Raw genomic sequence first — 27,400 nt, 5'->3', positions numbered from 1 at the left:
ACACCCAGACAAGCTCAACTCATAAGGATAGCAACAGCTACCAGATTCTGCTACCTCGACACCACTACAGACCACAATCAAACTGCAGAAGCACTATGGATAATGTAATTGGAAAGAAAAAACAAAGGAACCTTTCATTACCTTGGTATGATGAGAATAGTATATTTCCATATGAATTACAAACCAGGAATGGAAAAAATGTTAGGGTGACAGACATCAAAAGGCAGAAGAATTGTACTCGAGTTTCTTTCGACGTTGTCAGTACTAGCAACAGAGTTCCTTTGACTGTTATACAACATGCATGGAAAAAAAGGACTAAAAGGGCAAAAGGCCAGCGGACCTTCATCCCCAAGAACGTTTTGCAACGAAAAAAAAAATCCATGATTTCATGTGGAAACAAAATAAATAATTCCACAACAACTATAAAACAGAGGGAGTGAGTGAAGGGATCTTTCGAGATGATGTAATTTCATTGGTATTAGTGGACTTGCTGGAGAGCCGACGTTTGTACCGCTTCAGAACAGATGACAAGTTCTCTTTCCCTTTGGGAAATGCAACATCACCAGCTGCAGTGCCTGTTCTACCCTTGCGACCAGAAACAGAAATTTCAACATCCTTGATGATATCAAGGACCATACTGGCAGTCGTGAGGGTTCCCTTGATTGGTTTCCCGATGGTACATAACAGCCCAGTTGGTGATAGCTTGTCAAGATTTTTCACGTCCTTCGCCAAGGCTTCAAGACATGAGCACAGGGTGAGAGGTTGCCGGGGCTTCGAAAATGCAGGTTCCAGGATTCCCTGTATTTAATACAAAGTTAAACATATTGTGGTAGAAAAGAGAAAATAAAAGTCAAAAGAAAATATTGGTTACTCATGTAAAAGCTAAAAGAAAAAGGCACATTGAAAAGCTCAGATGTAAAATAATAGCGATGACATTCTGAAATTAACAGAACAAACTTGAACTCGGTGGTCCTTAACCTGCATGAGAAGGGCACCAAGACTAATGAAGAAAAGAGATGCAGTCGTAAAAGTATACCACAATGCTTATACCAGTCACAGGAAAAGCATACCCAAAAAGGAATTAAGTCCGATATTTCCTAATTTTCCCTACAGTGATCTCCACTATCATATGTTTTACCTAAGACAAACTAGATTCTAGTCAGCAAAGAGGAAGGAAGAAATAACACCCCTCAAGACCTTAGTTGCAGGAAATTGGAAGAGGAAAATGAAAAACATCTTACTTGAATTTTTTTTAACAAAAAAATTGAAAAGAGTGGACCTCATGTAAATATAACATATACAAAAACAGTGTTCCAAGGGTATAGAGAGAATATTCTTGCTCACTGGTGCCAACATGTGCGATCAATCAGTAAATTTGAGAAGTCGATGCTTATTAAAGGTTATCTGGTTACTGTACGTAACCTTTGGGTGGGTGGGTTGGGGGGATGTTGGGGGAGATTAAACTCCTTGAGTGCACATAGAGGTCGGTGTATCAACTGCATCAGAATATTTAAGCTAGAGATATGACTCACATTACTCTTATTTCAGTAGCCAGCAATAGAATATTTTTAATGTAATTAACAGCCACAAAGCCATTCCAAAGCATCCAACAATTAATTTACTGAACTTGCATATCATTATTGTTCCATTTCTCGCAAATGTTCATTATAATGTATGGGCAATGTTTTGAAAATTTACCTGAAGGCGGTTGAGAACATACGTGTATTTGCCCCAAAGCTCTGGCCGACTCTCCACGAGTGACAACTCCAGGGTCCGACGAATGCACCACACACCAAAACTCACTACCAGAGCTGCCCGCCATATGCAATTATCTCCACAATTCGGCAATGACCGAAGGAAAGGAGCATCTGCTTCACCATTCCTCTGGAGTGAACTTAACCTCTGATCAGAAGATAAGTGCTGAATCTCCATCATGTATACCTGATTTATTTCAGTAGCATCTCCTTGTAAGTATCTCTCAGTTGCAGCAACACGGTCAATTAGCCCTTCATCATACCCACCATTTTGTCTAAAGAGCCATTCTGATCCTTCCAATTTTAAGAGTTTCATGATGCAAAACCTAAGAGACTGAAGAAGCTTGGTTTCAGACTCTGCATAAGAGAAGGTCTCCTTGGCAGGAATGCTTAAATTATGATCAACTCCTGCATCTCTACTGTTTTGTCTCATAGTAGTCACACCAAATAATTGCTCAAACGGTTGCCTAGACCAAAGAGATTTGGCATCAGGATTGAGATTTGACTGTGAACTAAAAACATTCGCATGAAGTTTGGGTGGAGAAAGCTCATCAAATGCTATTGGAACTCCAGCCCTAGATGTAGGGTTCACATAATGTGACCTTTCAGATGTCATCCTACCTAAAGAAGGCCGAGGACCAATAGGACCACCCCACTGCCCTTCATTTAAAAAGGAACTCCTACTAGCCGCAATTAGAGCAGATATATCAGGTGAACTATGGTACTTCTTTGCGTAAACTGAAGAACCAATATTTTCACTAGATTCAATTAAAGAAGGGTCATAATAAGGTCTTTCTGTCCGCAATCTGCTAACTTGAGAAGCTGTTGGGCCATCTGGACCAGATGTCCCAAAAGATCCTAATCTGTTTTGCCCAGGAGTATACATAACTGAATCTCCAAGACTTGGAATGAATGAAGAGTTAGAAGACGGTTGCTGGTCCAGTGAAATGTTTGAGTAGGGTGTCCGACCTGCATTAATCCCTTTCAGATAGCTTGCAATCTGATACCCATGTATAGTAGCTGGTTGATAATCCCGGGCATCACATTGAGGGGGCATATTATAGTTTGAATTAAGTTTTTCACTAGACTCAAGTATGCTGCTGCTCGAGTTTTGCACGTGTGTGTTCAATAATTGCATATTTTGAGACCAAGATGGGGATCCCATCTGAAGCCCATAAGATAAATCTAAATCAGAAAATATTTTTTGACTAGGAGATATGAAGCTTCCGGAGTTTGCTGACAGCTTAACTCCCTTCTCTGCTTCTTTAAAGGGATTCTTGGACGATTCATTGCTTGAAGTATCCATTTTTACTGAAGAACCAACTATTCTCAAATCTAATCCCAGCAAAACATCTAACTTTTTCATGCTTGCTTCTTGAGTGAGCTTACCATGAAAGTCAAACAAATGGCCCCAAAACTCATCCAAAATAGCAGCCAATTGGCGTCTTGCTGCACGGCCTAATCCAGAGAGCTTTGACAGACTCCCGCTCTCATTATTCGTGTCATAACCTTTTTCCTTTAAGCCAGTAAAAGATCTTGGATCTTCAAATGCAGAAGGGGGGAAAGCTCCTCCAAGGGGCTTTTCAGAATCTTCTTTCTCATTATCTTTGTCCATGTGAACATCTGCTTCGCCTTCCACATCCTTTTCAACTAACCCCTTTGACTCAGCAGTCAGCACAGTGCTGGAATCTGATATTTCACCACCTGATATCTCGTTTACAGGCAAATCCATTTCAACAAATGACTTTGGTTCCTCAGGAGGATATGTGGGGTCGAGACGGGTTACAGTAATACTAGCACCATAAGATGATAGTTGAGAATCATAACTAGATTCAACAGCTGCTTCAGAAAGATCAGGAAATTCAACAGTTAATTTGCTGGGACGACATTCGAAAGGATCTTCCATGGTAGGTTCTACTGCAGGGTCCTGATCTTCGTCAAATGATATGTTCTCTAGATGAGGATCTCCACATCCAGAGAGCTCCAACACATCCTTCGGACAGTGCCAGGCCCATAACTGAGTTTCTGGCTCATTACTTGCAGATTTTAGTGGTGTAACTGCCAAGTATAGTGTAAAAGCAATAGATGCACAAGAAATGAGCAGAAGAACAGTATATGGGACCACCACATCACCTCCTGTATTTCCTCTTAGGCTATTTGCCCAACTACTATTTCCAAATGACATTTCTATGATAAATATAATGTTTGGACCTAGCATCGCAACAAATGCAAACAAAGCAAAGATTTCCAGGTATCGAGGCAATCTGAAGCTACCCATTATCAGTCTCGATGAAGCAACACGAAAAAGGGGAATAAAAGAAGACGGAAGAAGCATAGCCTGTATAATCTGACAGAAAAGAAATAGCTGAAATGTCCCTTCAGCGCCTAATATCTTTGCACAGTAGAGAGCAGGGATGATGGTGAGAGCTTTAACTAACAGATGATGAACTGAAAGAGACAGATTTATGCCAATGAAATGTCGCATGATCAACTGCCCACTGCTATTACATATTAAAGCATTTATCTGACTAGAAAAGAGAAGGACAAGAAAAAACACCATTGGTGCCACAGGATTCTTAAATATCTGCAAGGGAGAATGTTTGCATAAGTTATATTAAAGAATCAGTTCAGCACATTACAATGAATTTTTATTTCAAACTGCAACTACTTAAAATTTGGAAATGATAAATTTTAAATATATTGCTGTAAAATTAGGGAAAAGAATGGTATCAAACAGAAACAGAAGTCACTAGCAAGCATGATTCGGATTCTCTAATCCTGCAAAAGCGTAGTACAAGATCAAGATAATTGTTTCTACCTGTCCAGGCTGATAATTACAGGAGTAAAAGGAAAGTATTTAAGTCATACTTAACAATGCAGTAGCTAAATAAACAAGATGTAAATGTATCTGACATAAACCACCAACATGAGGCTAAATGAACCAAACTGATACTAATCCAGTGACATCTTCATTTGAGGAACTAATCAGTATATTTGGTTTGCAGTCACCCTGGAAAATCTAACAACATAAGTATATACATATATATAAAAGAGCTTTACATCACTTAAAACTTTAATATATACAAAGTGAGACCTTAACTTCTCAATATGTTGATTCGATTATCCTCTTTGCTAGCTGGAGTATACCATTATTTAGAACCATTTCAGAAACAAAGAAATAAGAGACAAGGTATGAATGTCACTACGTGAAATCTTATCGTTGGTATCATTTCTCCTTATCAAGATCACTATATAAAGATTTGGTATACCGATGATGCAAACCTAGGCGATGCAATTATGGAGAGGATTTGGTCTACTGCTCTATGGGCATGCTTTGTGGCAAGTCTTTATATTATCAATATGGACCACAATAAATTATATGAACCAAATCTGGACTGGTCTGTTCGTATAAAAATTATGATATTTTTATGGGTGGTAGCTTTATGAGTTAGGGATCTTTTGACTTTGATTTCACGTGAATCTAAGATTGAGGTGAAAGGTATAATCGAAATAGTGGAGGGAGGTCAAAACTTGACAGATTGATAATTATCCGACGTTGCGGCGATCATCAGAGAGTGCCGGACAGCTAAAGATAGTGGTGGACGGTCGTAAGGTATGGTAGCTCGTGGAGGAAGATGATGGCTAGAATTAAGAAGCTTGGTAGGATTCTATGGTTAAGATCTATTCCTACAAAACTAAAGACGATGTAAGGACTATGATAATAGATAAAAGCAAAGAACAAAATTGGCTAAATTCAATAATCATTCCACAATAATAATTAACCCACGACTTCTCCTATTTATAGGAGTAGAATCATAACTAATCAGACCCAGTTCGTCATATTAGGCTTACATCCACTTTATTTGAAATTAAAAGCAATAAATAAATTCAACAAACTAACCCGTCTACTCGACTCGACTGACTCAACCCCACGTGATTGGATTGTATCAGTCCACCACACTTCTCACATCTTGTTCTCAAGATGACTAATTCCTAACGTCCTTGTACTCGTAGAGCCGATCGTGCCACTCGGTGGACTCAAGTTCATCATCTTTAAGACCACCTAGGAACATGACGTGGGTTGGCTGGCGCTTGCATTTATGATCGATGGTAAAATGATAATCACAATGAAAATGCAAGTCTTTCATTCTGTGGTCCTCCAAGTCATTGGGTACGAAGCGGCGGGTGATTTGCTGGCGGTTGGATTGAGCTATTTGTGCAGGCTGAGTTGGAATAGGCGTCGACTTAAGTAGGTCATGGGTGTGAGTCATCTTCCTCCTTTCCTCTTTACGAAGCTGGTTCAGCTGGTCCAACTTCGACTCTATCAGTATAGCTAGAGAGAAAGCCTCATTAGAAGCAGTGGGCCTCAAAGCCTTGACCTCAACCTGAATGTCAGACCTGAGCCCACTAATGAAGGTACTATTTAGGGCCGAGTCTGAACAGTTGGTGACACAGTTGCAGATATGTTCAAACTCCTCCATGTAAGCTCAAATTGTTGTTGACTGAGTCAACTTAGTCAACATATCCTGGAAGTCCTCGTATTGAGTCAGATTGAACTGAGCACAAATCGCTTCAGCGAAGTCTTGCCAAAACTCTAATGATCAAGTTCGCTCTGTCGACTGGTACCACTTGATCGACACGCCCTCTAGGTGGAATGATGTGAGCTAGACCTTCTGGTGGTCGGGCGTGCCGTGGTACCTGAAAAACTGCTCCGATAGGTAGGTCACTCCAATGGGTCTCCTCTAGAAAAATTTGAGAAATCAAGCTTGACGGCTTGAACTTGTATTCCCCAAGTGTGGTCCATCATGACGAGCCGACCGACCTCGTGGTGGATGTTGGTCATGTGGGTCAAGAGCCCAAGGGTCTAGCTCACGTTGCATTGAGGCTGCATGCAGATCCGACTGAGTCAGCTGATGCAAGCCCACCAGATTGTTCCACTAACCATCCTCAGGCTCGTACTCGGGCACGAGGTCATGTTCATGGGTCTCAAACTTATTCACACAAGATGGTCAAATCAGTACTAAAAAATTCAACATGCCTCGAGATTCGTGCACATTATAGCAAGTCCTCGCAATGATGGAGCAGCAGCAAGCGGCATTGGAGGGCCAAACTTGAGCTTGGGCTTGATCTGATGCAATGGTGGCCAGGACACATTGCTGACAAGTTCATCGACCCTTGGTTACTGTGGGTGGGGCCTAGGGCTCCACTGTAGCGAGGTCATGGCGGCGGCAAGCCTCGGCGAAACCACCCCAATGAAGGGATAGCTCCCCACGGTGGTGGCTATTGAGTTTGACCACCCGATGGTTGTCGGCGGCCATTGGCTGGCAGTCAGCTCGAGGAAGCTAGTCGTGGGTTTCCTGCTGCAATAATGGTCATTGACGGCGGTCTTCTGGCCGGTGTTGGCGCGAAAGGCAGCCATGGTTCGGGTGCAAGCGGTCCAAGGAAAGGAATGGATGGAGTCCTTGAGGGATGTTCGCATCTCCTTCAACTCGGCCGAAAAACTTTAAATAGCATCTTCGCCCACGGTGGTGGCTCATCGCTGGCGATTGTTGGTGGTGCCGGAGAAACTCTCATAGGAATGAAGATGAGTTCCTATGTGAGAACTAAAAATAAATAAACAAATAAAATTTGCTCAGGTGCATTGCACGTGCGACCCTTTCTCCTCTTGCTCGTTTTGCAACGAGGTAGCCGCAAAATTCTCAATCGAATCCTAATCGAAATCGAAATCACTCCTATAAAACAAAACTCTAACCCTAAAATTGGAGGATTTTTTTATACACCGAAACACCCCCTCCCCCACCTTCTTCCTCTTTCTCTCCCCTTTTTCTTTCTTCCTAGTCGGAGTCGCGTCCTCGGATCGGAGCATCAGAGCACCACCGAAGCAATCGGAGAACGCAGCTCGACTTGTTGGTGAGTGCTCTCCCACCCACATATTTAATTTAAGTTCTATAGGGTGGAAAATGAATATCTAATTATTTGGGCATTTGTGGTTTCGGCAAACTCGTCGGCTTGCTACTTTGACTTGCTGTCGCTCTCGCACCGGAAGCTTTTGCGTCATCAGCCTCGTGACGTGTGTACTTCCTTTAGAGCCCTCATAGCTCAGATCATCGTTGGCCATGGAATTGACATCAAGTGTCGACGATCGACCCTACCTCCTCACTTCTCGACCACGTGGTTGCGATGGTGAGGAGTCGTCGGGTGCTGTTGGAAGATCTCTGATTGCAGTGTTTGTCGGTGCTCTCTCTCTCTCTCTCTCTCTCTCTCTCTCTCTCTCACACGTCGATCTCTTCAAGGGAGAAGACAGAATCAGGCTACCCTATCTTTTTCCTTTAAGTTAAGGATTCGGTCGGGTATGAGTTTCAAATCCAACGAACCCGACCCACTTAGTTTTATGAGATTGGGCCATTAACCCAATCAATCAAATGGATTTCTCGGTGGGTTGCAGGTTAGCCCAGCCCAGCTCAACCCTTTGGGTTTGAATAGATGCGGGCCAGCTGCAGCCCAACCCAACCCTTGGGGCTTGAGTTAGTCATTTTAACAATTTAATTAAAATTTAGAAACTTTGGTTATTGTTAAATTAAAATACGAGTCTTTATGGATGAAGGTGAAGATTTGTACTCGTATCTAGATATTGACCGCAAGTGAGAGGATTTACTTAGGGTCAAATACATTTTACTCTTTTGTACTTTTGCCCAAATCACTTTACCCCCATATCCTTTTAAAAAGTCTCAAAACGGTTAGCTCATTTACTTACGATTAAAGTGAAACCGTTAATTTATCTGTCAAAGTAAATAGAACGCATCCAAATGACCAAAATAACATCATCGTGTTTATTATGCAAAATAGATTAATTTTTTACTTGATTTTTTTAACCCATATTTGCCTTGTTAAAAACCCAAATTTGATAAAACTTACTATAATGATGGTACAATCTAGAAAGTAAGAAAATAAAACATGCAAGTATTCTTTGAAGAGACATAAATACTTATATAAGAGAGAAAATATTTTTGTCCGTGAAAAAATTAAAAATGGAGACAATTCAGCCCACCATTTAATTTTTGAAACATTTTGAGCATGCTCAGTTAATTTGGAAAGAAAAACTAATAATTTCACTTTAATTATAAGTACAAGGACTGGTTTAAGACTTTTTGAAGTACATGAGGTAAAATAATTTTGTGCATAAGAAACGGGGAGTAAAATATTTTTAACCCATTTATTTATATATTTATCCTCATATTTTGTATTATAATTGTATTATATTGTGTTAGTACATCGTGTATCATTATGATTTTCATGATGTATTATACTTCGTGCCATACATTAATTCATAAAATATTATTCTTCGTGCAAGTAGCTTTATATATTAGTCATGAGTAGCTTGCTTGGCATGAGTTATAAGTACGTGAGAATTGAGAACAGACTCATGCTAGATATTTTTCGTGCATCTTCTTGTGGTGACTCAAGTCTACCTTGAAGTCTAGGGAACAGACATATAGATCAGCACATAATTAGTTTAGGTGATTATAGCATGGTTAGATAACAATCCAGGGAACAGATCTTTTTCTTATCAATACATGATTTGTTGAGGTGACTCTGGCGCGGTTAAAGAACAGTCTCAAGCTATGCCAAAAATCTCCTTAAGGTGACTCTAATCTCTATGTTGTTAGTAGAAAAGACGAGCTATGCTTATCACATAATGACACCTCCTGGTCACCCTAACCAGATTAGCTATAAAAAAAAAACTCGAGCACCATCTCAAGGTAACTTTTAGTTGATGTGGATCCACGAGCACAATCCCAAGTTGAGACAGTTGGTACTATTAAGACTAGTTAAACTTAATTATCATTCCACGATGATAATTAACCCATGAACTCTCATATCTATAAGAGTAGAATCATGCGGGTCAGATCTAATTTGCCTATTCGGCTTACATCCACTTTATTTGAAATTAAAAGCAATAGGCAAATTCAACTAACTAACTTGACTCGATTTGACTTACTCAACCCCACGTGGTCAGATCGTATCAACAAAACAGAGCACAAAAGACAATCATGGTAAAACAAGTAACCAGAACATCACAGAAGATTTTCGTGCTAAATCTATGGTCTGAACTCTTCTTCATTCAGCTCACTCTCAGGTAATATCCTCCATTAGCAAAGTGTTGTGAATATTCTATTGTTTCTATCTAATATCAGATATATTTTCTTTGCTTCTACTACACCACTGTCAAAGTTTTTCCTCCTAATTATATTGCCCTAGATACGTCCAACAATATCAAACCATTTATTTACACGTCCTTAATTAGTGCTACCCTGAACTTCCCATAGTTTAACCATTTTGTTTTACTCATATTTTTCAGTGTCCTCTTTTTAGCCACACCATAAGTTTCAATGTATCTACCCCACCAAGTCGTGATACCTGATGGTGCACTAACCTAATCATCCTCTACATGGTGAATTAAGTGATGGACCCACCAAACACTGGAAGAAGTCGGAAGAGAATGTCACTGATGTAGTGAAACACTGAAATTTGATCGACAACAATCCATCGGGGGAAGATGTTGGTGAATGGTAGTCCTCCAGCGTAACAATAGTGTGGCAGCAAAGATGATGCCGGAGAGGCTGTAGATTAAAAATACTTGCTTGAAAAAGACCTCTCAAGTGCAGGTGGATGTGTCAGCGGAAGAGAAGTTACAATGGAGCTGAGGCAAGCCTGTTGGAACTTGTACTATTTGGTTATAGAAACTTTATCTGATGATGTCATTTAGGTTAAATTGAACAATAGACTGAAGTGTTATTAAGTTGGGCCAGGTTTGATGATGTGAATTTCAGTCATGTCAAACTCCAAATAGTTTGGTATATTCGTATGCATGGACTTCTTAACTCAGAGTGATCATGGTTTGTTGGACAAACTAACGATAGGTTAGAAAATGGCTACTCAAAAGTATTGCTATTATGAGGGTTCAAGGCATAGTTTCAAGTTTTGACTGATCCTGAGTTGAATCGACCATAGCTGATCCCTATCTATGATTATGGGTGTAAACGAGCCGAGCTTGATTGAGCCTGGCTCTAATCAAGCTTGGATTGAAATTAATTTCGAACTTGTCTTTGTGATCAAGCTTGAATTAAAATAATTTCAATCCGAGCTAATTTCGAACTCAAGCCAATTTCGAGTTAAACAAGCTTAAACGAGCTGATCAATTAGCAATTTCAAGCCTTATCAATTTCAAACCATTTTTGAGCCTGAGCAAGCTTAAATTAATTTAGGCTTGAATCAAGCTTGAAATAAAACCTAATTCAACTATAAAGATATAAATATTACCAAAATATAAATTACAAGCAATAAAGATAAATGGGTTAGAAAACTACAAGCAACCAAAATATAAATTACAAGTTACAAAGATAATTGTGTCAAAAAACTAAAAGCAATCAAAATATAAATTACAAACAATAAAGATAATTGTGTCAGAAAATAATGGCTAAAATTCTGAATGGGTGTGATCTGATGGTTCATATTAGTTTGATATTACTCATATTATATATATATATATATATATATTCGAGCCTTATCAATTTTGAGCCTAGCTTTAATGATCAAGCTTGGCTCAACCTATTTTTGAGCCGAGCTTGATCGAGCATTATCGAGCCGAGCTCGAGCCGGCTTGATTATTTTGACAGCCCTATCCATGATGACTAGTTTCGGTCCGGTATCGGGTGGATTGGCCTAATCGGCCGATCTACCCGATAAGGGTTTTTTCTACTGATATGGGTCAGATTTGAGAAGGATCCAACCCGTACCCGACTTGTATCAATAAATAATTGATACTCTCTCTCTCTCTCTCTCTCTACTCTCTCCCACACCAACCTTCAATGACCTCAGGTTAGTATTTTTTTTTCTTTCTTCTCTCTCTGACGCCCCATCTCTCTTTCTCTCTCTACTCTCTCTCCGACTCTGTCGAGCCCCTCTCTACTCTCTCTTTCCTCAGCTCTCTTCCTCCCACTCTCTCTCTTTTCTCTTTGTCTAAGTTACTAGAGTAGAAAATCTACTACAGTAATAGAGATGTGATAGAGAGACGATCTTGATCCCAATACCGAATTTTTTCGAATGGCCAATCTTGATCCCGATATTGAATTTTTGAACATTACTTCACGGTTGACATATAGATATTCTCATAAATTTAGGAAAAAAGAATCAGCAAAAATATACAAGGGAAACCAAGATTAAAGAGATTTTTGGTGGGGAAACAATTTTTTGTTGTTTCAATTGAGAATATGCAAGCCCAGATATCGAGTTAAAGACAATTCTAAGAACTACAATTAGGCAGCATAGACCATAGCAACTAGCTAGAAGAACATAAAACTTATTGTTATAAAGGCAAAGATAAATAAGTAACTAGCCTCACTACTATATCTAAAAACAAGAATTGGTATGAATAAACTTTGAAATGACATAAGAATAAAAAGAAATTATAATCACGGACAGCTTGAAAGAAAATATCCTTATAATCACAAGATAGCCCAATAAACATAAGATGCCCTGAAAATTATATTACAAGTACAATCCTCTATCTGGCCTTTATATTAAGATTCTAAGTATCAAGATCAGGATTAGTCGCCCAGATAAACAAATAGCAGGCCTTCTTGTTGCTGCAGCGGCAAAGGTAGGTTTTTCTTTCTCTTTTTATAATTCCCTCCTTTCCCTCTCTCTCCCTTTCTTCTTGCAGCAATAGCAGGCCTTCTTGTAGCTGCAGCCGCCATATCTTTGCTGCTGCAGTGAGGAGAGAGAGAGAGAGAGAGAGAGAGAGAGAGAGAGAGAGAGAGAGAGAGAGAAAAGAAGAGAGAAATAGAAAAAGAAGAAAACCCTAACCAAAGAAAGAGGGAAAAAAACATCTCATGGAATAACTACTTGTCAGAGGTTGAAATCACTGGAAGAATACTTATTGCTTGTCGTTGGTTATCATTGCTCCCTATCAGATGAGATGGGATGAGTTCGAAGAATGATGGAGACTGAAGGGAGAAGAGAGCATGAGAAAGATGAAGAGAAATCAATATGGCTAGGGTTTCAAATCAGGGTCAATTCCAACCCGATATTGCGATTTTCAGCCGAAACGTTGGAAAGAACGGATTGTCATGCCAACCAGCACTTACCATGCCGACATAAAGTTGGCAAGTGGCACAGAGTGTGCTAATGGCACTCCCGAAGTTAGGGGTGACAAAAATTGACCCAACTCAATAACTTGACGTGATAACCCGGCTTTTAAACGGGTTTGAGTTTAGTCTAATCGGATTCGGGTCATAAACGGGTCAACCTGTCTAACCCAATTATTAAACGGGTCATGTTCGTATTTATTACCTCAATCCGATTAAACCGTTTATATCCTAACCCGCTAACCTGTTTATGACCCGCCAATCAGTTTATGACACGATAAGCCGTTTATAATCCGACTAACCTGTTTATGACTTAATTAACAACTTAACTCATTTATGACCCGTTTAATCCGTTATAGCACGAAAAAAAACGTTTACAACCCGAATAAAACCATTTACAACCTGATTAACTTATAAAAAAATAAATGTTTTGTGCCACCAGATAACACATTTATGATCTATGTAACTAGTTTAATAAATAGATCGTATTCATGTTTGGTTGTTTGCATTACCACGACCGGCACGACCCGAACTTGGCTAACACAATCCAATTGCCACCCCTACTCTAAATGGCTTAAAAACCTTCCTATGAAAGAGAAAATCCTCATGTAAGAGTTTCGCAGCCTCGTGGAGGAGCCGACGAGTTCCATTACCGCGTGGAGGAGTCATCATTGCCATTGTTAGGATTTTTTTTCTTTTAGATCAAGTGAAAATGGAAAGGTTTAAAAAATGATGGATAGTGAATGTAATCCATTATTATAAGTTACTATCCATTATCACTTATATTTGGATCCATTAAGATAAGTTAAATGACTCAGATCCATTAGCACTCAAGGTAGGATATGTTAAATATTTTATGATCCATTATCATAAGTAAATAAACCCTACCATCTTCTTCTTCACCCTCTCTTTTGCGGTTATGGCGGTGGCGGCAACAAATGCTGCGATGGAGAAGTAGTGGTGAAGATCCATCAGGTTCCTCTCCTTTATTTCTCCTCTCTTCTTTCTCTCCATTCTCCTCTCTCGTTTCTCTCTATTTTCTTATCTTTTCTTTTTTCCTCTCTTTCTTTTTAGCTGTGCCAGTCGTACAATCCGTGTTGTGCACGCCATGCGTCAACACATGCCACATCACATGCCAACAACAAGGTAATCCTTGGGCCCAAAACACACCCATTTCGACCTGATCTGCTCGATTCCTACTTGAAACCAGTAATATTACTGGTTTTGGGCATGGATCAAGATTGGGTATGGACGATCTTGATCAGAACGGCCGACAATCAAGGCCATGTTTTAGATATGCTTTGGACCTTTCATTTGCAACATCAAAGTGGTAGAATAGCAAAACTAATAAGCAATCATCCAAAGTGAAAATTATGTTCCAAGAAGCTACTAGAAATAAGGAAAGATTATAAACCTGGTCCATCAGCAAAAATGCATCTTCAAAACTGAGAAGAACTTCTGGATTGCTGGAAACTGCTGCTGAGTTCATCAGAACATGATTCACTAAAAAAATGCCAGTAAATACAAACAAGATTGCAAAAAAGTGGTCATGAGACAAGGCACCAATAGAAGCACTGGTGTGTCTTCTCTGCTGCTGCACAAAGAGAAATTCCTATTAAAAAAATAGAAGAAAATTTGAAGCATAATCAACTAGCAAAAGATGTGCTAGTGAACAGTAGGATGAATAAGAAAATTAATCTTTTCATGGATCAAACATGATACAGAAACGGAAAAAAAAACTAATGAACATGTTGTATTTTCTGGGGTCATATACTAATTTATTATTCATGTTCACATAACCTAGCTGTTCCAACTTGTATAGTAAAACTGAAAGTTCACTCTTAGCGTGAAGGAAAACATAACCTAGCCATATTAATAATCTGGAAGTATGGTTACCCACATTGATTGTAAATCATTCTTCTCCCACATGATGGAGACTACCCAGGAGACAAAGGCTAGTGGTTTGGCTGCCAAAAAGGTTTCGATAAATTTTGGATATGGACAAACACTGGCATCTCTGGCTCTAGTTGGCACTACTTGCAACAGATTTTCCTCTTTAGTGTGGAACCATGTATAAAGCTTTCACCGCATGTTGTAGCCTTGTAGGGGTCAGATGCATAAATTATCCAAGTTCCTTCTCTTTATTGTCCCACAATGTGCATTTGACAAACATTCCTAGTGTCACCTTTAGAACTCAGAAGTCAACTCATTAAACGTGCACATATATGAGTCCATCTACGTCTTGACTTATGTAACTTATTGTAAAGCATATTATGCTCCCACATTGCAGTCTCCAAGCTATAGCTACTATTCCATCTTGAGGATTATGCCTTCTACTGCCAATATATCTTTAGTTATATTTCACAGACTTCCAGTTTTTATGGCGAATTGGTAGTTAGAATCTTATGATGTTCTATTTTACAGACATTCAATGGATATGCTAATGTTGATTTGATGACCCAGTTACTAGTAATTTCTGATCAAGAGCAGTATATTATAACATGAACCAGACATGAAAAACTAAATATGTTAATTTCTTATCCATAAATAGTGACAAGCAGGTGATTATCCTTTGGTTCAATCGGATCCAAGTAGACATAGTTAAGCCATAAATGTTAACGTGGATTTAACGCCCCAATTAATGAACAGAGCAATTAACATGACAAATAAACAGATAGGATTTGTGATGGGTCTTGTAAGCAGTTTAATAACAAGATAACAAAGAACAAGTATTGACTCTCACCTGTACAACTGAAGACTGGATGTAGAAGTTGTGTGCCATTATATTTGCCCCAAGAAGAGCCATCAGAGAACATGTGCTCTCCATGCTCAACTTAGGGAAAATTACATTCATTGCAAGGGGAATCTCTGGCTGGCTGACTAGTACTCCAAGCACATAAAAGAGCAGAGCAAAACCTGCTATACCAATATGCAGTGCTTCTGTCAACCGATTGTCTTCCAGCTGGATCACCACCAACAAGCAATTAATTTTTCTATCCAGGTGCTGCATATATATTGATAGTGATAAAATATCAACTAGCTTACCAGAGTAATAAAGAAGGGAAAGAAAATAGAAACAACTGTAGCAAAACAGAGACATGTGAAGAGGTCAACACCAAAGAGAAGATTCAATCCTTGTGCAACACCCAAAATCTGAAATCTCAACAGAAAAGAAAAAAAAAAGATACTTTAGTATCATCAACCATGGAAAGATAATAAGAACCTTGCAGTTTCCACTAGATTTTGACTAACAGTGAATAGGTCGTGTAACAGGGGAAAAAAGTTGTCATGAAAGTAAGTGTCCTCAACAGAGCACATGTCGTACCATTGTCAGATCCGAGGTTATCATGGACAACTCTGCTTGAACTCCCAAAAATATACACGCTGCCCTGCCATACTCTTCACTGCAAATCTTTTGCACAAACCAAAAAGAAATGTTAGAAAATTTTGTACAACAAGGTAAAAGTTCCACGCATTAAAATTAAGACCATGCTATGAGACAGAGGACCCCGTTTGCAAATAGTATACATCTTAGTTGTCCACGTATATACATATACAATATAGAAGTGGCACAAACTAATTAAGCTAATGGCAGTACTTTACGAATTCATGCCAGCATTATCCAAACTCTCAATTTTTCGACACGACAGATTACACTTTGGACACTTGAAGATGCTCCAAACACACCAACTATCAAATATCCATATCCATTCCTACCAGAATTAAGTGTCTTTCTTCTCATACTTCTTTGCTATAGAATATGTAGACACATTATACTTTTATCCATAGTTATCTATAAGTACGTCTATACATATAACTGCTTCCTCCATGTTTCAGATTCTCAGGGGTTCCAGTCAGGTTCTTATTGACACCTGTGTTGTTCAAACTCGGCCAAAACTGGTACCAAGTAACACTGATAATGATGGGTCTCTACAAGGATTCTTGAGCTAAGGATATAGGAAAGCAGTAGGACAGAACAATTATAAACCAATCTTTTCTACTGTTTCTTCTCTTTCCTTTTCAACTCAATAAGATGTGATCCAATAGATTGCAGGATTTTCATAGTACATCATTTTCTGCATTAGTTTCAAGCTTTTGTTGTTCAATCTAAAGAATGTGAAGCTTCCTTCTTCAGCACAAGCCAATGATTTCATCCATGATCTTTCAATAGAGAGCAGGGCTTTTGCTTAGATGCTACCACAAACAATGCATACTCTAAGGAGTAAAGAAAAAAAGAGCCATGAGTATACCTCTGCAAGACTCCTTTCAGCAACCATGCCGATACAAGTTGCAAGGTACTGACAGAAAATGGCGGTGAAGTTGAAAAAAAGCACAAGTAACACAAGATCGTATCCAAACCTTGCTCCACCATCAACAGCTGCCAACCACTTCCCAAGGTCGATGTATCCCATAGATACCATAAGTGCAGGTCCGAGGGAAGGGAAAAGATGATGCTTTGAACCTCCAGAAGACATAGTCTCCATCTCTGAGTTGACACCACTAAAAATATCACTAGGGATTGCACCAGTAAATTCTCAGAGATCCTTCTAGCAAAATACTTATTCTAGAAGTTTGAGTAGTCTTGCAAAGATACTAAAACGTATCAATTACTCAAATTGCAAAAGAATTAAAGGACTCAAGCATTTCAAGGTTAACAATCCACTTTCTTCAGTAGATGGCAAAAACAGAACCATATCTCGCAAATTCACACACTGCAGTAGCCAAAATTAATTACCGGACACCTCCCGATCAAAAGAAACCCAAATCCCAAACAGCTTCACATGGCAGCAACCTATCAAACTTCCACAAATATAATAAATAAGCCACCTTGCTCTTCTTCTACTAGAACAGCTTGCCCAGCTATCCCAAAAACTTCTATCAGAACAAACCCACAATATCCGGAGCTAGCTTTCGAACCCTGTCGAATTGGATCTCGGACCCTAAACTAATCCACCTGCAATAACATCAAACATCAACAACAAGTGATTATTTGAGCAAAAATCCAAAGCATAAAACATAAGAACACCATCACTAAATCTGAAAGCGCTACCATCCGAAATCGCTTTATTGACCTAAGGCCACTCGAGACTAGGAACAGAGGGAATAGTAGAAAGAAAGGAAAGGCAACAACAAGCTTATTCGGATCAAATGAAAACAAAATAGAAAAGGATCTGGAGGTCAAACCACACCACTCTTACAAATCCCCCTTCCAATCTCTCACCCACCAAATCCAAATGCTTCTCCAAATCCCGTCAACTCCAACTCTAGCTCAACAACGCCATAAATCTCAACACCAGATATTAAAAACAAAAACAAAAAACGCTAGATTGGACTCCACTTTGCTCATCAATCAACTCAAACCACACCCAAAAGATCGAAAGAAGAACACCTAGCGACAACAGTAGGGGAAACGAGTATCAGCTCGAGAGAGAGGAGAGAGGAGAGAGAAAAGAGAAGACGAGAACCGAAGAACTACCTCCTTTTTAAATTTCCTTTCCTTTTCTACGCCCTTTTTATGCTATTTTCGGGAAGATTCGGAGGACGCCATGAGAGGAGCCACGTGGCGCGACCTGGGCCATCGTGATCCAGTGCTTGGGCAACAGATGGCCGCTGATTCCGTGAAGAGCTTCGAGGAGAGGGGGTTGCTACAAAGTTAGGGGTTGAGGTGTGGAAGAGTGACAGGGAGAGATCATGTGTGTGTTTATCTAATTCTTTTAGATGGTTGGGTGTATTAAATAAATAGTTCCAATATATGGGGTGTGAGGTATGGGGTTGGGGTTGGGGTTGGGGTTGGGAAAGCGAAAGGGAAAGGGAAGCGACGAAGCTGCTCCCGTGATCGCGTATCTCGAGTCCATGGACGGTGCTGATCGTTTTATATTTCTCTCTTTTTCTTGTTAGTTTTCTTCTTCTTTTTACTTATATAATTACACTAAGACCCTCGATCTATATTCCAAATCATTTTAAACTATAAAAAACCTCTTAATCCTCCTGACAGTGTTGACCAAAAATATTTAAATATCATTTTACCCTCATATTGTCTCTCTTTCTTTTCTCTAAGATAAGAATAAAATAATTCCTAGAGGGCCTAAATTAATCATATTAATAAAACAATTAATAGATGATTAACATAATTAAGGGGGTCAACATGTTAAAAAAATGAGGAGGTCATTACGTCTAGCTGTAATTATTCATATTTTATTTCCATGGAAAATGTAAGAATTAGCCTTTATAGTCACTATTAAAAAAAGTTACACAGGCTTATATTAAATCTGCAGGTAGCGTATGTGTAAATAGGAAACCTTATAATAGTCTACATGTAGTAATGCAAAGAAAAAGATCCTGAATTTTATAATAAGCAGGTGGGAGGTGAGTATTAAATGAGAGAGAGAGAGAGAGAGAGAGAGAGAGAGAGAGAGAGAGAGAGAGAAATATTAATTTAGCAAATTGGAGCCTTTGGTTATTACCTATTGGTGGCTTCCACTAGGGGGGGGTGGGGGAACTTTGATGAGCAATTTGGCAACTAAGTCTAGGTTTTAAGTTGACAGCTTTGCCTAATAATCTGCTAATTGAGTTCCCAAATCGTTTGCAATTTAAGGTCTAATTAATATCATTAGGCATTTTAAAATTTAATTATATATCATTAGGCACTTAAACCAAGGGATTCCTCAATCCTTGCACCGGTTGTCCTCTAAGTCCGAGGTTTTGCCCACTCACAGTTGTAGTTCATGCTTTAGTGTTTATACTATTAAGAAAAGTGGGATATTATAACATAAACAAAGTTCTTATTAGATTGTGACTAATTTAATAATCAAGGGAGAGAGAGAGAGAGATGGACAGGTGGTAGATTTGAATGCCACCGACCATGGTAATAAGTTGTGATTGATGGTTAAACTTAATCTTATTTTATAGTCGTCTAACAATATCTTTAGAGATGCTTAAATGGCTCGAATATAATAAAACATCCCTAACTAAATGACATGAAAATTTAATGATGTCCTAATTTAATTAGTGCCGCTAGCATTTAAATATGAAAGCACTTATACAATATAAGTCTCTTTAACAATCGTAGCACTATCTTATTGAGCATCTCTTATGATTACGATGAATTAAAGATAAAATTTCTAAAAAAATATAAGTTATTATTAAAGTCTAATAATTCAATCCTCCGGTCTCATGACAAAAGCATAGATTTGATTCTCCAATGAATGTTATGATTAGTCTCGAAGCTAATGATCGAAAAAAAAGAAGATAAAGCTTCCAAAATATAACAAAATTAGTATTAATGTGCAGGCATCTTGTCATGAATTATGAATTACCTATGATGCATGCTAAAGTAAGTCAATGTCAACTCATATCATGAGGCAATTATTAATTGGCCTGTTTCAATCGTTATAAAGATTACTGTGTGTGTGTGTGTGGGACTAAAGAAAATTCAACAAGAAGTTTTACTTGGATGGATCCAACCACTACTACATAAACCAATGCTTTTTTCCCCTTTTCATTGAAAGAGAAAGAGAGAGAGAGAGAGAGATGCGAACGTTGAACATAACCCAAATCACCAATCTGGAGGAGATCTAGTTAGAATCTTTTCACGTGAATTAGACATGCTAACTCATGCTTAAGATATGGCTCTGGCCGCGTTACTTGGATGTCTTTTAGATAAAGGGGGTGGCATGTTGGCTTTGCCTTTATAAGAAAGCATCGAGAGTAATAAATATCTCCATTGGAGACATCGAACCATTGACTCTCATCATTTTGAAAGGAAGAAAATGGCTTCATGGAATTAACCTAGACATGCCACTGATTAACACATGCTCGTCATTCATTTGACCAAGTCCTCATCTGAGGATTCTTGACATATTTTGATGTAATAATCGTCAGAAGATATATGTGTTCAACTGTAAAATGGATAGATAGAAAAAATGATCATTGTACCAATCATATGATTTTTCACAATGATTTCACCAAACAAAGTACAACAAAGCTTAGCATTTTGCAGCAATTTTCAAGTCTTAATTCATCTGCAAGAACGAGGTAGTGTTGCCCACTCACGTTTTCTCCAAGAACACGTGATTTCAGAAAAAAGAACAAAATACATGGCAAGAGAAGAATCAAAATTCAACAGACTGCTCTCTAGGACAAAAGAAAAATGAACCAGGATGCATAAACTAGTTAGTAGTGCTCTTTTCAGTCAACTGGCTTGTGAAATGCTTTAAAATTTCCTTGAAGAAAATTACTGGAACAGCGTCTCCTTCAGGTGCATCAAATCCTTCATGCTGTGATGTGCCGTCAATGAGCTTTGCACTTTCTTTACACCATCATCCGAATTCTACGGAATCCCATTGGACATTTAAGTACACCAGAAGCAGCACACCCCAAACATAAATATTAGTTCAAACATGGCTCAAACAGATAAGTTATAGAGGAACACAGACTTGAAGAACACCATTGATCTATATATATTAGTTGCTTTTTATTAATCACGACTCACACGCAGACCCATCATCAGTCTTCTGGCGCTTTCCAGCAGTTCTGTCCTGTTCTTCCTCTCCTTCATACATGATATGTTCGCTGGTTTCCTGAGCTGACAGATCTGGTGCTGTTTCATTCCCTTCATGGTTAAGAGATCCATTGAGCAACTCTGGTCCTAAGAGAGACACGTGCTTGCTGGTTATATGCCTGCCAGCCCTAACCTTCGGCCCCCAATGCCTCTCAGGATTTGGGAGGAATCGCTTCACCTTCTTGGCTTGTGCTTTACTGAGAGAAGCGACTGCTCGGGCAAAGTTTGCCTGTAGAGTGAAAGAAAAGAAGCAGTAAGAATGCAAGCCCAATGCATTGTGCCCTAGTATAGCTTTGTGAAGACAATGAAACAACTCAATCAGATTATCAGAATTCCAACATCATAGTTCTTGCTCTCCTTTTGATCTTGTAGTATCCAAAATTGAATTGGAAAATTATTCTTGCAACCTTATGAGGAAGATTTTCTAGCCTTACACTATTAATAACTACATACTAGATCATGTTATCCCATTATGGCAAATCAGAACAACTAAAGGAAAAAAGAATAAGAACATAATATTGTTGTTGCACCACTCAGCTCGAATATTTGTGAAAGAACACCCAGACTGGTAGAAGACACATAATAGAAAAATAAGAAATGGAGGGAGACTTCTTAAAGCAGAAATACTCTAAAAATTCTACTTGACGTGTGCTCAGGAAATCCCAGCACTGCAGGATCACATTCTTTTTCCCTTCACAATTCATGTGGAAATACCATTTACATATATTATCTAAAGCGGTCTTAGATTGCCCAAAGAAAGAACACGATTGAAGATCTTTGTTTGGAACATACTTGCAGCTCTGGTTCTTTGGCGAGGATCACTGTTCCTGAATGATTTGGTGGTTGTGGTTTAATTGGATGATTCTTGACCTGCATACGAAATAATAACACACTAACATTAGGAAAATGATATAGAATTTAGCTACTCACTTCATACCAGCATATGATCTTTCAACAGATATAAGACTTGAATTCTCAAGAAGCTATTCTCAGCATTACCAACATCGTGATCAAAGAAGACCTAACAGTCTAGATAGAAAGAGTCAATAACTACCCAGCAGCGCATTATATCCCAAATGACGTTCATTGGGGCATCAGTCTTCAGCCCGAGTGGGTTGACGTGGCTCCCCGAGATGCAATAACCTGCATTTATCACTGCAGAGCGGAACATAACTGCAGAAGGGGAGGTACATTTCAGAGTTGCGCATAAGTTGTGGAGACTAACAAAAAGAGGGACATCATGTAACTCCTGCATTTCAATACATTTCCATGTTAGGCGAGCTAATACACATAGAAAATCAAGAGGAATATCAAGAGAATGTGCTATGACTACTTTTGGGAGAGTGAAGTCGGTACCTCAGATATAGTTGTCAGTACAGAAGTTATCTTCTCATATGCAGGATACCGTTCTTTCATTGCTTTGACATTAGCTAATATGGAAAGCACCCATTCTTGATCATGCATAGGAGCAGACCAAATCGGACCACCCATATTGAACTTCTTCCCGCAGTCACTACACTCTTGAGGAACCACAGGACCAAAACCCGGTGCAGATTTGACACTATTATTCTAGAAAAGGCAATCACAAGAAAAGAAAAGAAAAGCTTTAAGCAGTTAAAGAATTGAACATTACAAATAATGCCATATCTAAGATGGAGATGAAACCGCTTCATTACAAGCATACCTTAGTAACAATCCTTCCAAGACTCTGAAGATGAAAAGAATCACAGCCAACACATTGATATACATATGAGAGTTTGAGAGGAGTATTCTTTATTTCACTTGCAGAACTGCATAATTCATAATTGTGCAACACAATTGAACAGAGTACGAAGCAAATAAATAAAATGACAGTGTGAAAGTCATAAGAAACGCCCAGTAAATAAAATGTAGCTTCAGCATGTAAAATAACTTATTTAGATCAGATGTAAGGAAATAAACTACTTACGTGTATATTCGCACAAAAACCCGAATGTAGAAATCCATATGTACAGACAGGATGGGAACAATGTAGCGCTTATAACGATTTGCATGGCTCTGAATGAGAAGAAGGAATCAGTGAAACTGAGAGATAAGAAAAGTAGGCTTAGTTGGTCAAGTAAATACCTCAATGCTTGCAAGGAGGATTCTCAAAGCCATCTCATGGCAATACTTGCCTTTCACAGGGTACGAACCATACCTGGTGTCCACACAAGGATTCTAAGATGCTAAGGAGAACCAAAAAAAAACATTTCTCTGTTTGAAAAGTTTTGTTTGAAACCTCACTTGGAATAGCAGACCTCCCCATTACCCCCACATAGAACTGCCATATCAGTGGCTGTACACATTAAAATACCCCCATCAGCAACCGACTGAACTGCCGAGTCCAAGAACACGGAAGGTGAACCATATGGATCAAGATCAACCTGCAAAATCCACGTTATCTTCCAGTCAATTAACATCAGATATCTTTCAAAGATTTAATAAAGAAAAGAACTTTGCTCCTACTCAAGAACATCAGGGCAGGGTTTATTAAGCCTATGAAAGGTTTCACCTTGGGATTCTAAGCTTAGAGGCCTAAACCTGGTATTTCCAGAACCCGCCTCACTAACACAAAGCCAAAACCCAGCAGCTCTACACCATGTTTCAGGCTTGGCAAGCCACAAACAGCCTATTATTCAATTTGAGCAACCCTGAACAAATATTCAGAACTGATCTCTTTAAATTTTATTGCTCCACTCTAGCATTGAGTGCAAAAGTAAAACCTTAAGATCAAGCCAACAATTCTGGGTTGGTCTTCTCCAAGTGGCCCAGCCCATTGAGAATTAATGGCATATCGAAGTTAGCTAATAAGTCAATAGGAAATGAAGCGAATGATCTCCCAACATACAGTGGAAGAACACAAATAGAATAAATTTACAATAAATATGGTACAAAAATGTCACTGGCATGCCCAATGAAAATTAAAGAGAAGTGTCTAAGAAGCAAAGGGAGAAGCACAGAAAGCATATAACACATGCATATGTACACCGATATCCATGTTTAACAATTTTAGTTAAAAGAGACAAAATTCATTTTACTAGATCAATAACCAAAAAGTAAAACAATGCAAATGTGCCGCTGCCAACGGTAAAGGCTCTTACATTTCTGAAGTAGCAAAGAATCACTAGAAGCCGGTCAAAAAATATGAATATAATGTGTGCATATCATAGGAAATAAGCATATATTTACTCATCACAGATATGGAAATACCACATCAAATTCTTTTGAATGGCTGAGCATGTAAACTCGAGCATCAGCAAGATGAGCTTCCACTTTCGAGGAAGCTACAGAACCATTGAATTGTATATTTTTCTTGCATGCTTCAATGGATGCTGCAAAAACAAATGTGCTTCAATTACAAATACTAGTTGTATCGCAAATGAGAGAACATCAAGGAAAATATATTCTGCAAACAACACAAAGATACCTTTGTCATTGTCTAGAGCAATCACTTGTCCAATCCCCTCAACTTCTCGAGCATACCGTATAGCTCTTAATCCAGAAGCAGCCAAAGCCTGCAAATTTATAATGAAATTTAAACCTGAACAGTGGGTGTAATAAAAGCAGAATACAATCATCTTTAGTTGTATTGAAATTACACTAGTTTCTTAACAAAACTATACATTTGGTGAACATGCCTTAGTTTTAATTCTCACTGAAATTGGAATTTAATAAGAATTCTGATTTAGTATCACCTCAAGAACCTTAGGTGCCTTGAGTTCTCCCAGCCCTTTCCATGAACCATTCTTCATTGGTTCTTTTAAAGTACTTTCCACTTCATCTACAGATTGATGCCTCTGTATGTCAGAATCATCATTTATTTTCAGATACTGTGTGGTAGTTTCCTCCTCTGTTGCAGATCCGGAAGGAGGGGCCTCAAGTACCACTTCTTCTAATTTCCCTTTTTTGTTCAACAATGTAGCATGTTCTTCCTTGCGCTTTGCAATGAAGCCTCTTAAAACCGCAATCGACATATCTCTATTGTTAACCTAATGACAGAAGGAACTGCTGCTAGTCAAAGCTGATATTTATTGAAGGTAGAAAAACAATATAAAATAGGGGAGAGGGGACAATTACAAAGGTCGTCCTAGGTAGCAGGTATTATGACAAAATACTATAATGTCATGATCTCTTGTAATGCATTGATTAAGGCTTTCATTTATTCAAATGGATCATCTTGGTTCTTGAACAGACTCTTGCAGAGACTCTTCAATAATTTCCAGTTATGTTAGCAAGAAAAATGAAACTAATAGGGTCCACTTATCCCAAGAGTCAATGTTCTGCAGTGACCTAATGGGCAATGTAATGTCATAAGCAGATGCATATGATAAAGAAATCATAAGATAATTAGTCGAGTTAACTATTTATCTTGATAAAACTTTGTCTTATTAAGGACACAGCATCTCAATTCACAAAGCTCCTGTCTACACAAGATTTGGGGAAGAGAGATATATGCAGCCTTACCCTCATATATGAGTAGAGGTTATCTACAAAACTTGTACATATGACCTCTTAAATGCAAGAGGCAAGAGGCAAGCATTACTGTGAGTGTTATCTAATTTCTACCTTAGTTCATAACATATTTAGTAACTTATTGCCTTGGATATATTAGTGTGTCATTCGCGAGGAAATAGAAAAAGGTTCAAATAATCTCTTATAGAACCCACGAAAACAATCGTGTGGCAAAACAAACACCTTGAACCAATCCATAGAATGTGAATAAAACAACAAACCTTATGTGACTATAACAGAGGTATTTGTATATTACTCTTCTGATAATGATGAAAGCTGGAACTTAGAAGAGATATATCTGGAATAGTATGGTAAGATATGGGTATAACATCGGTACAGCTCTCAGCCCTACTTTAAATCATGTTTATTTATCTATAATGATCTAGAGAACAATGCAATGGACTTAAACTAGTATATATTTGGAGTACCTCAGGTGATATTCGGATTCATGGAAAAACCCTCAGCATAGTCATCTATATCACAAAGAATGATACATACGATAACAGCTTCGATACACACTGTTGAGCCACAATCTAACAGCTGCAATATGTATAATAAGATTTGTTTTCACCATAGACAAACTCCCTGTTCCATTCCTACGTTCTTCGATATACCTAATATACTTATATTTGTATAGATTGTGCACATAATCCAGAATAAAGGGAAAGGCACGATTAAATCTGTTGCAAGCGAAGCCACTCCAGAAACAAGCAAAAGATCGCAATCAGAGAAAACATCAAAATAACAACTGGGTTTCCTCATAACAATCCACAAAACCACTCAAACAGTCTTCTAAACCTACCAGGCACTAGAAATCAACTGGAACCCTGGAAAAAGGAGTACCTGAGCTTTGTTAAAGAAGACGGTGTTGCTTGAATGCATGAGGATTTCGGCCTCCCCTTCCTTGATTATAGTATAACCCTTGAGCTTGTCTCCGAGGTCTCCCATGTCGTCAGACTGGCGACGGCTGCTCCAAATTCGAAGAAACTACGAATAGTTAGAAAGAGATTGGGGACGACACTGACGAAAGTTTCCTTCGATATGGTTTGCTCTCTGGACCTGGTCGAGTGAATCTTAGGGCGTTGTGTTTGGACAACACGGATGGGGAAGCATCGGATCGGATCGCAGATTCCTACAACCTAACCCGATCCGTTGTTTGGGCGTCGCCGGTCGAGCGGTATTCTTCGATTCCATTGGTTGCCCCACAACACAATGATTAATTTCAAAACTCTCTCTATCTAAACTTAAAAAATAGAAATAAGTAAATAGTTCATTTCGTTAACCGCCACTGTTACAACAAAAAAAAAACCCCCGTTGAGATCTCAGGTGAGCAACTACAAAAAAATAGGGAGGGTGGGCACCAGTTCAAGTACAAGTAAAACCCTGAGATTGCCCCCAAAGTCTGC

At 38.7% G+C, this 27,400-nt stretch overlaps 2 protein-coding genes across 7 annotated transcripts; both read right to left on the bottom strand.

The window, feature by feature from the left end:
- Positions 1–108: 108 nt before the first annotated feature.
- On the bottom strand, positions 109–18,369 carry LOC140784264 (protein ETHYLENE-INSENSITIVE 2). 4 transcript variants are annotated; one of them, XM_073131556.1, is made up of 8 exons: positions 17,952–18,369; positions 17,152–17,855; positions 16,227–16,313; positions 15,947–16,054; positions 15,645–15,863; positions 14,316–14,495; positions 1,699–4,338; positions 109–798 (listed from the first exon to the last, which is right to left on the bottom strand). In XM_073131556.1, exons 2-8 carry the CDS (start codon positions 17,383–17,385, stop codon positions 421–423), a joined length of 3,846 nt encoding a protein of 1,281 aa, XP_072987657.1. In that variant the 5' UTR covers positions 17,386–17,855; positions 17,952–18,369; the 3' UTR covers positions 109–420. The 4 variants fall into 4 exon arrangements, with proteins under 4 accessions (XP_072987657.1, XP_072987660.1, XP_072987658.1 ...); XM_073131559.1 differs by having other exon boundaries at positions 14,316–14,492; XM_073131557.1 differs by having other exon boundaries at positions 18,091–18,369.
- Positions 18,370–21,044: 2,675 nt separating this feature from the next.
- On the bottom strand, positions 21,045–27,178 carry LOC140785281 (tRNA (guanine(26)-N(2))-dimethyltransferase 1-like). 3 transcript variants are annotated; one of them, XM_073133094.1, is made up of 13 exons: positions 26,838–27,054; positions 25,178–25,471; positions 24,910–24,997; positions 24,693–24,814; positions 23,727–23,866; positions 23,568–23,640; positions 23,410–23,498; positions 23,146–23,251; positions 22,818–23,030; positions 22,516–22,710; positions 22,254–22,331; positions 21,393–21,690; positions 21,045–21,230 (listed from the first exon to the last, which is right to left on the bottom strand). In XM_073133094.1, coding segments are annotated over exons 1-13 (1,803 nt in total). In that variant the 5' UTR covers positions 26,943–27,054; the 3' UTR covers positions 21,045–21,228. The 3 variants fall into 3 exon arrangements, with proteins under 3 accessions (XP_072989195.1, XP_072989194.1, XP_072989192.1); XM_073133093.1 differs by lacking the exon at positions 21,045–21,230 and having other exon boundaries at positions 21,284–21,690; positions 26,838–26,961; positions 27,054–27,178; XM_073133091.1 differs by lacking the exon at positions 21,045–21,230 and having other exon boundaries at positions 21,284–21,690.
- Between the last annotated feature and the right edge of the window lie 222 nt (positions 27,179–27,400).

Source organism: Typha latifolia, chromosome 3 (assembly GCF_019914945.1).
Source record: "Typha latifolia isolate L0001 chromosome 3, TyphaL0001v2, whole genome shotgun sequence".
NCBI classification, from domain to species: Eukaryota; Viridiplantae; Streptophyta; class Magnoliopsida; order Poales; family Typhaceae; genus Typha; species Typha latifolia.
The sequence above is the reverse complement of the archived record's forward strand: the minus strand, read 5'-3'. Positions and strand labels throughout refer to the sequence as shown.

Coding starts and splice junctions, on each gene's coding strand:
- LOC140784264 (XM_073131556.1), bottom strand. CDS start 17,385: ATGGAGACTATGTCTTCTGGAGGTTCAAAGCATCATCTTTTCCCTTCC. Junction 16,055..16,226: donor TAACCTCGGATCTGACAATG/GTACGACATGTG, acceptor TTGAGATTTCAG/ATTTTGGGTGTTGCACAAGG. Junction 15,864..15,946: donor TTCCCTTCTTTATTACTCTG/GTAAGCTAGTTG, acceptor GTGGTGATCCAG/CTGGAAGACAATCGGTTGAC.
- LOC140785281 (XM_073133093.1), bottom strand. CDS start 26,942: ATGGGAGACCTCGGAGACAAGCTCAAGGGTTATACTATAATCAAGGAA. Junction 24,998..25,177: donor AGGCACCTAAGGTTCTTGAG/GTGATACTAAAT, acceptor ATAAATTTGCAG/GCTTTGGCTGCTTCTGGATT. Junction 24,815..24,909: donor TGCTCTAGACAATGACAAAG/GTATCTTTGTGT, acceptor TTGTTTTTGCAG/CATCCATTGAAGCATGCAAG.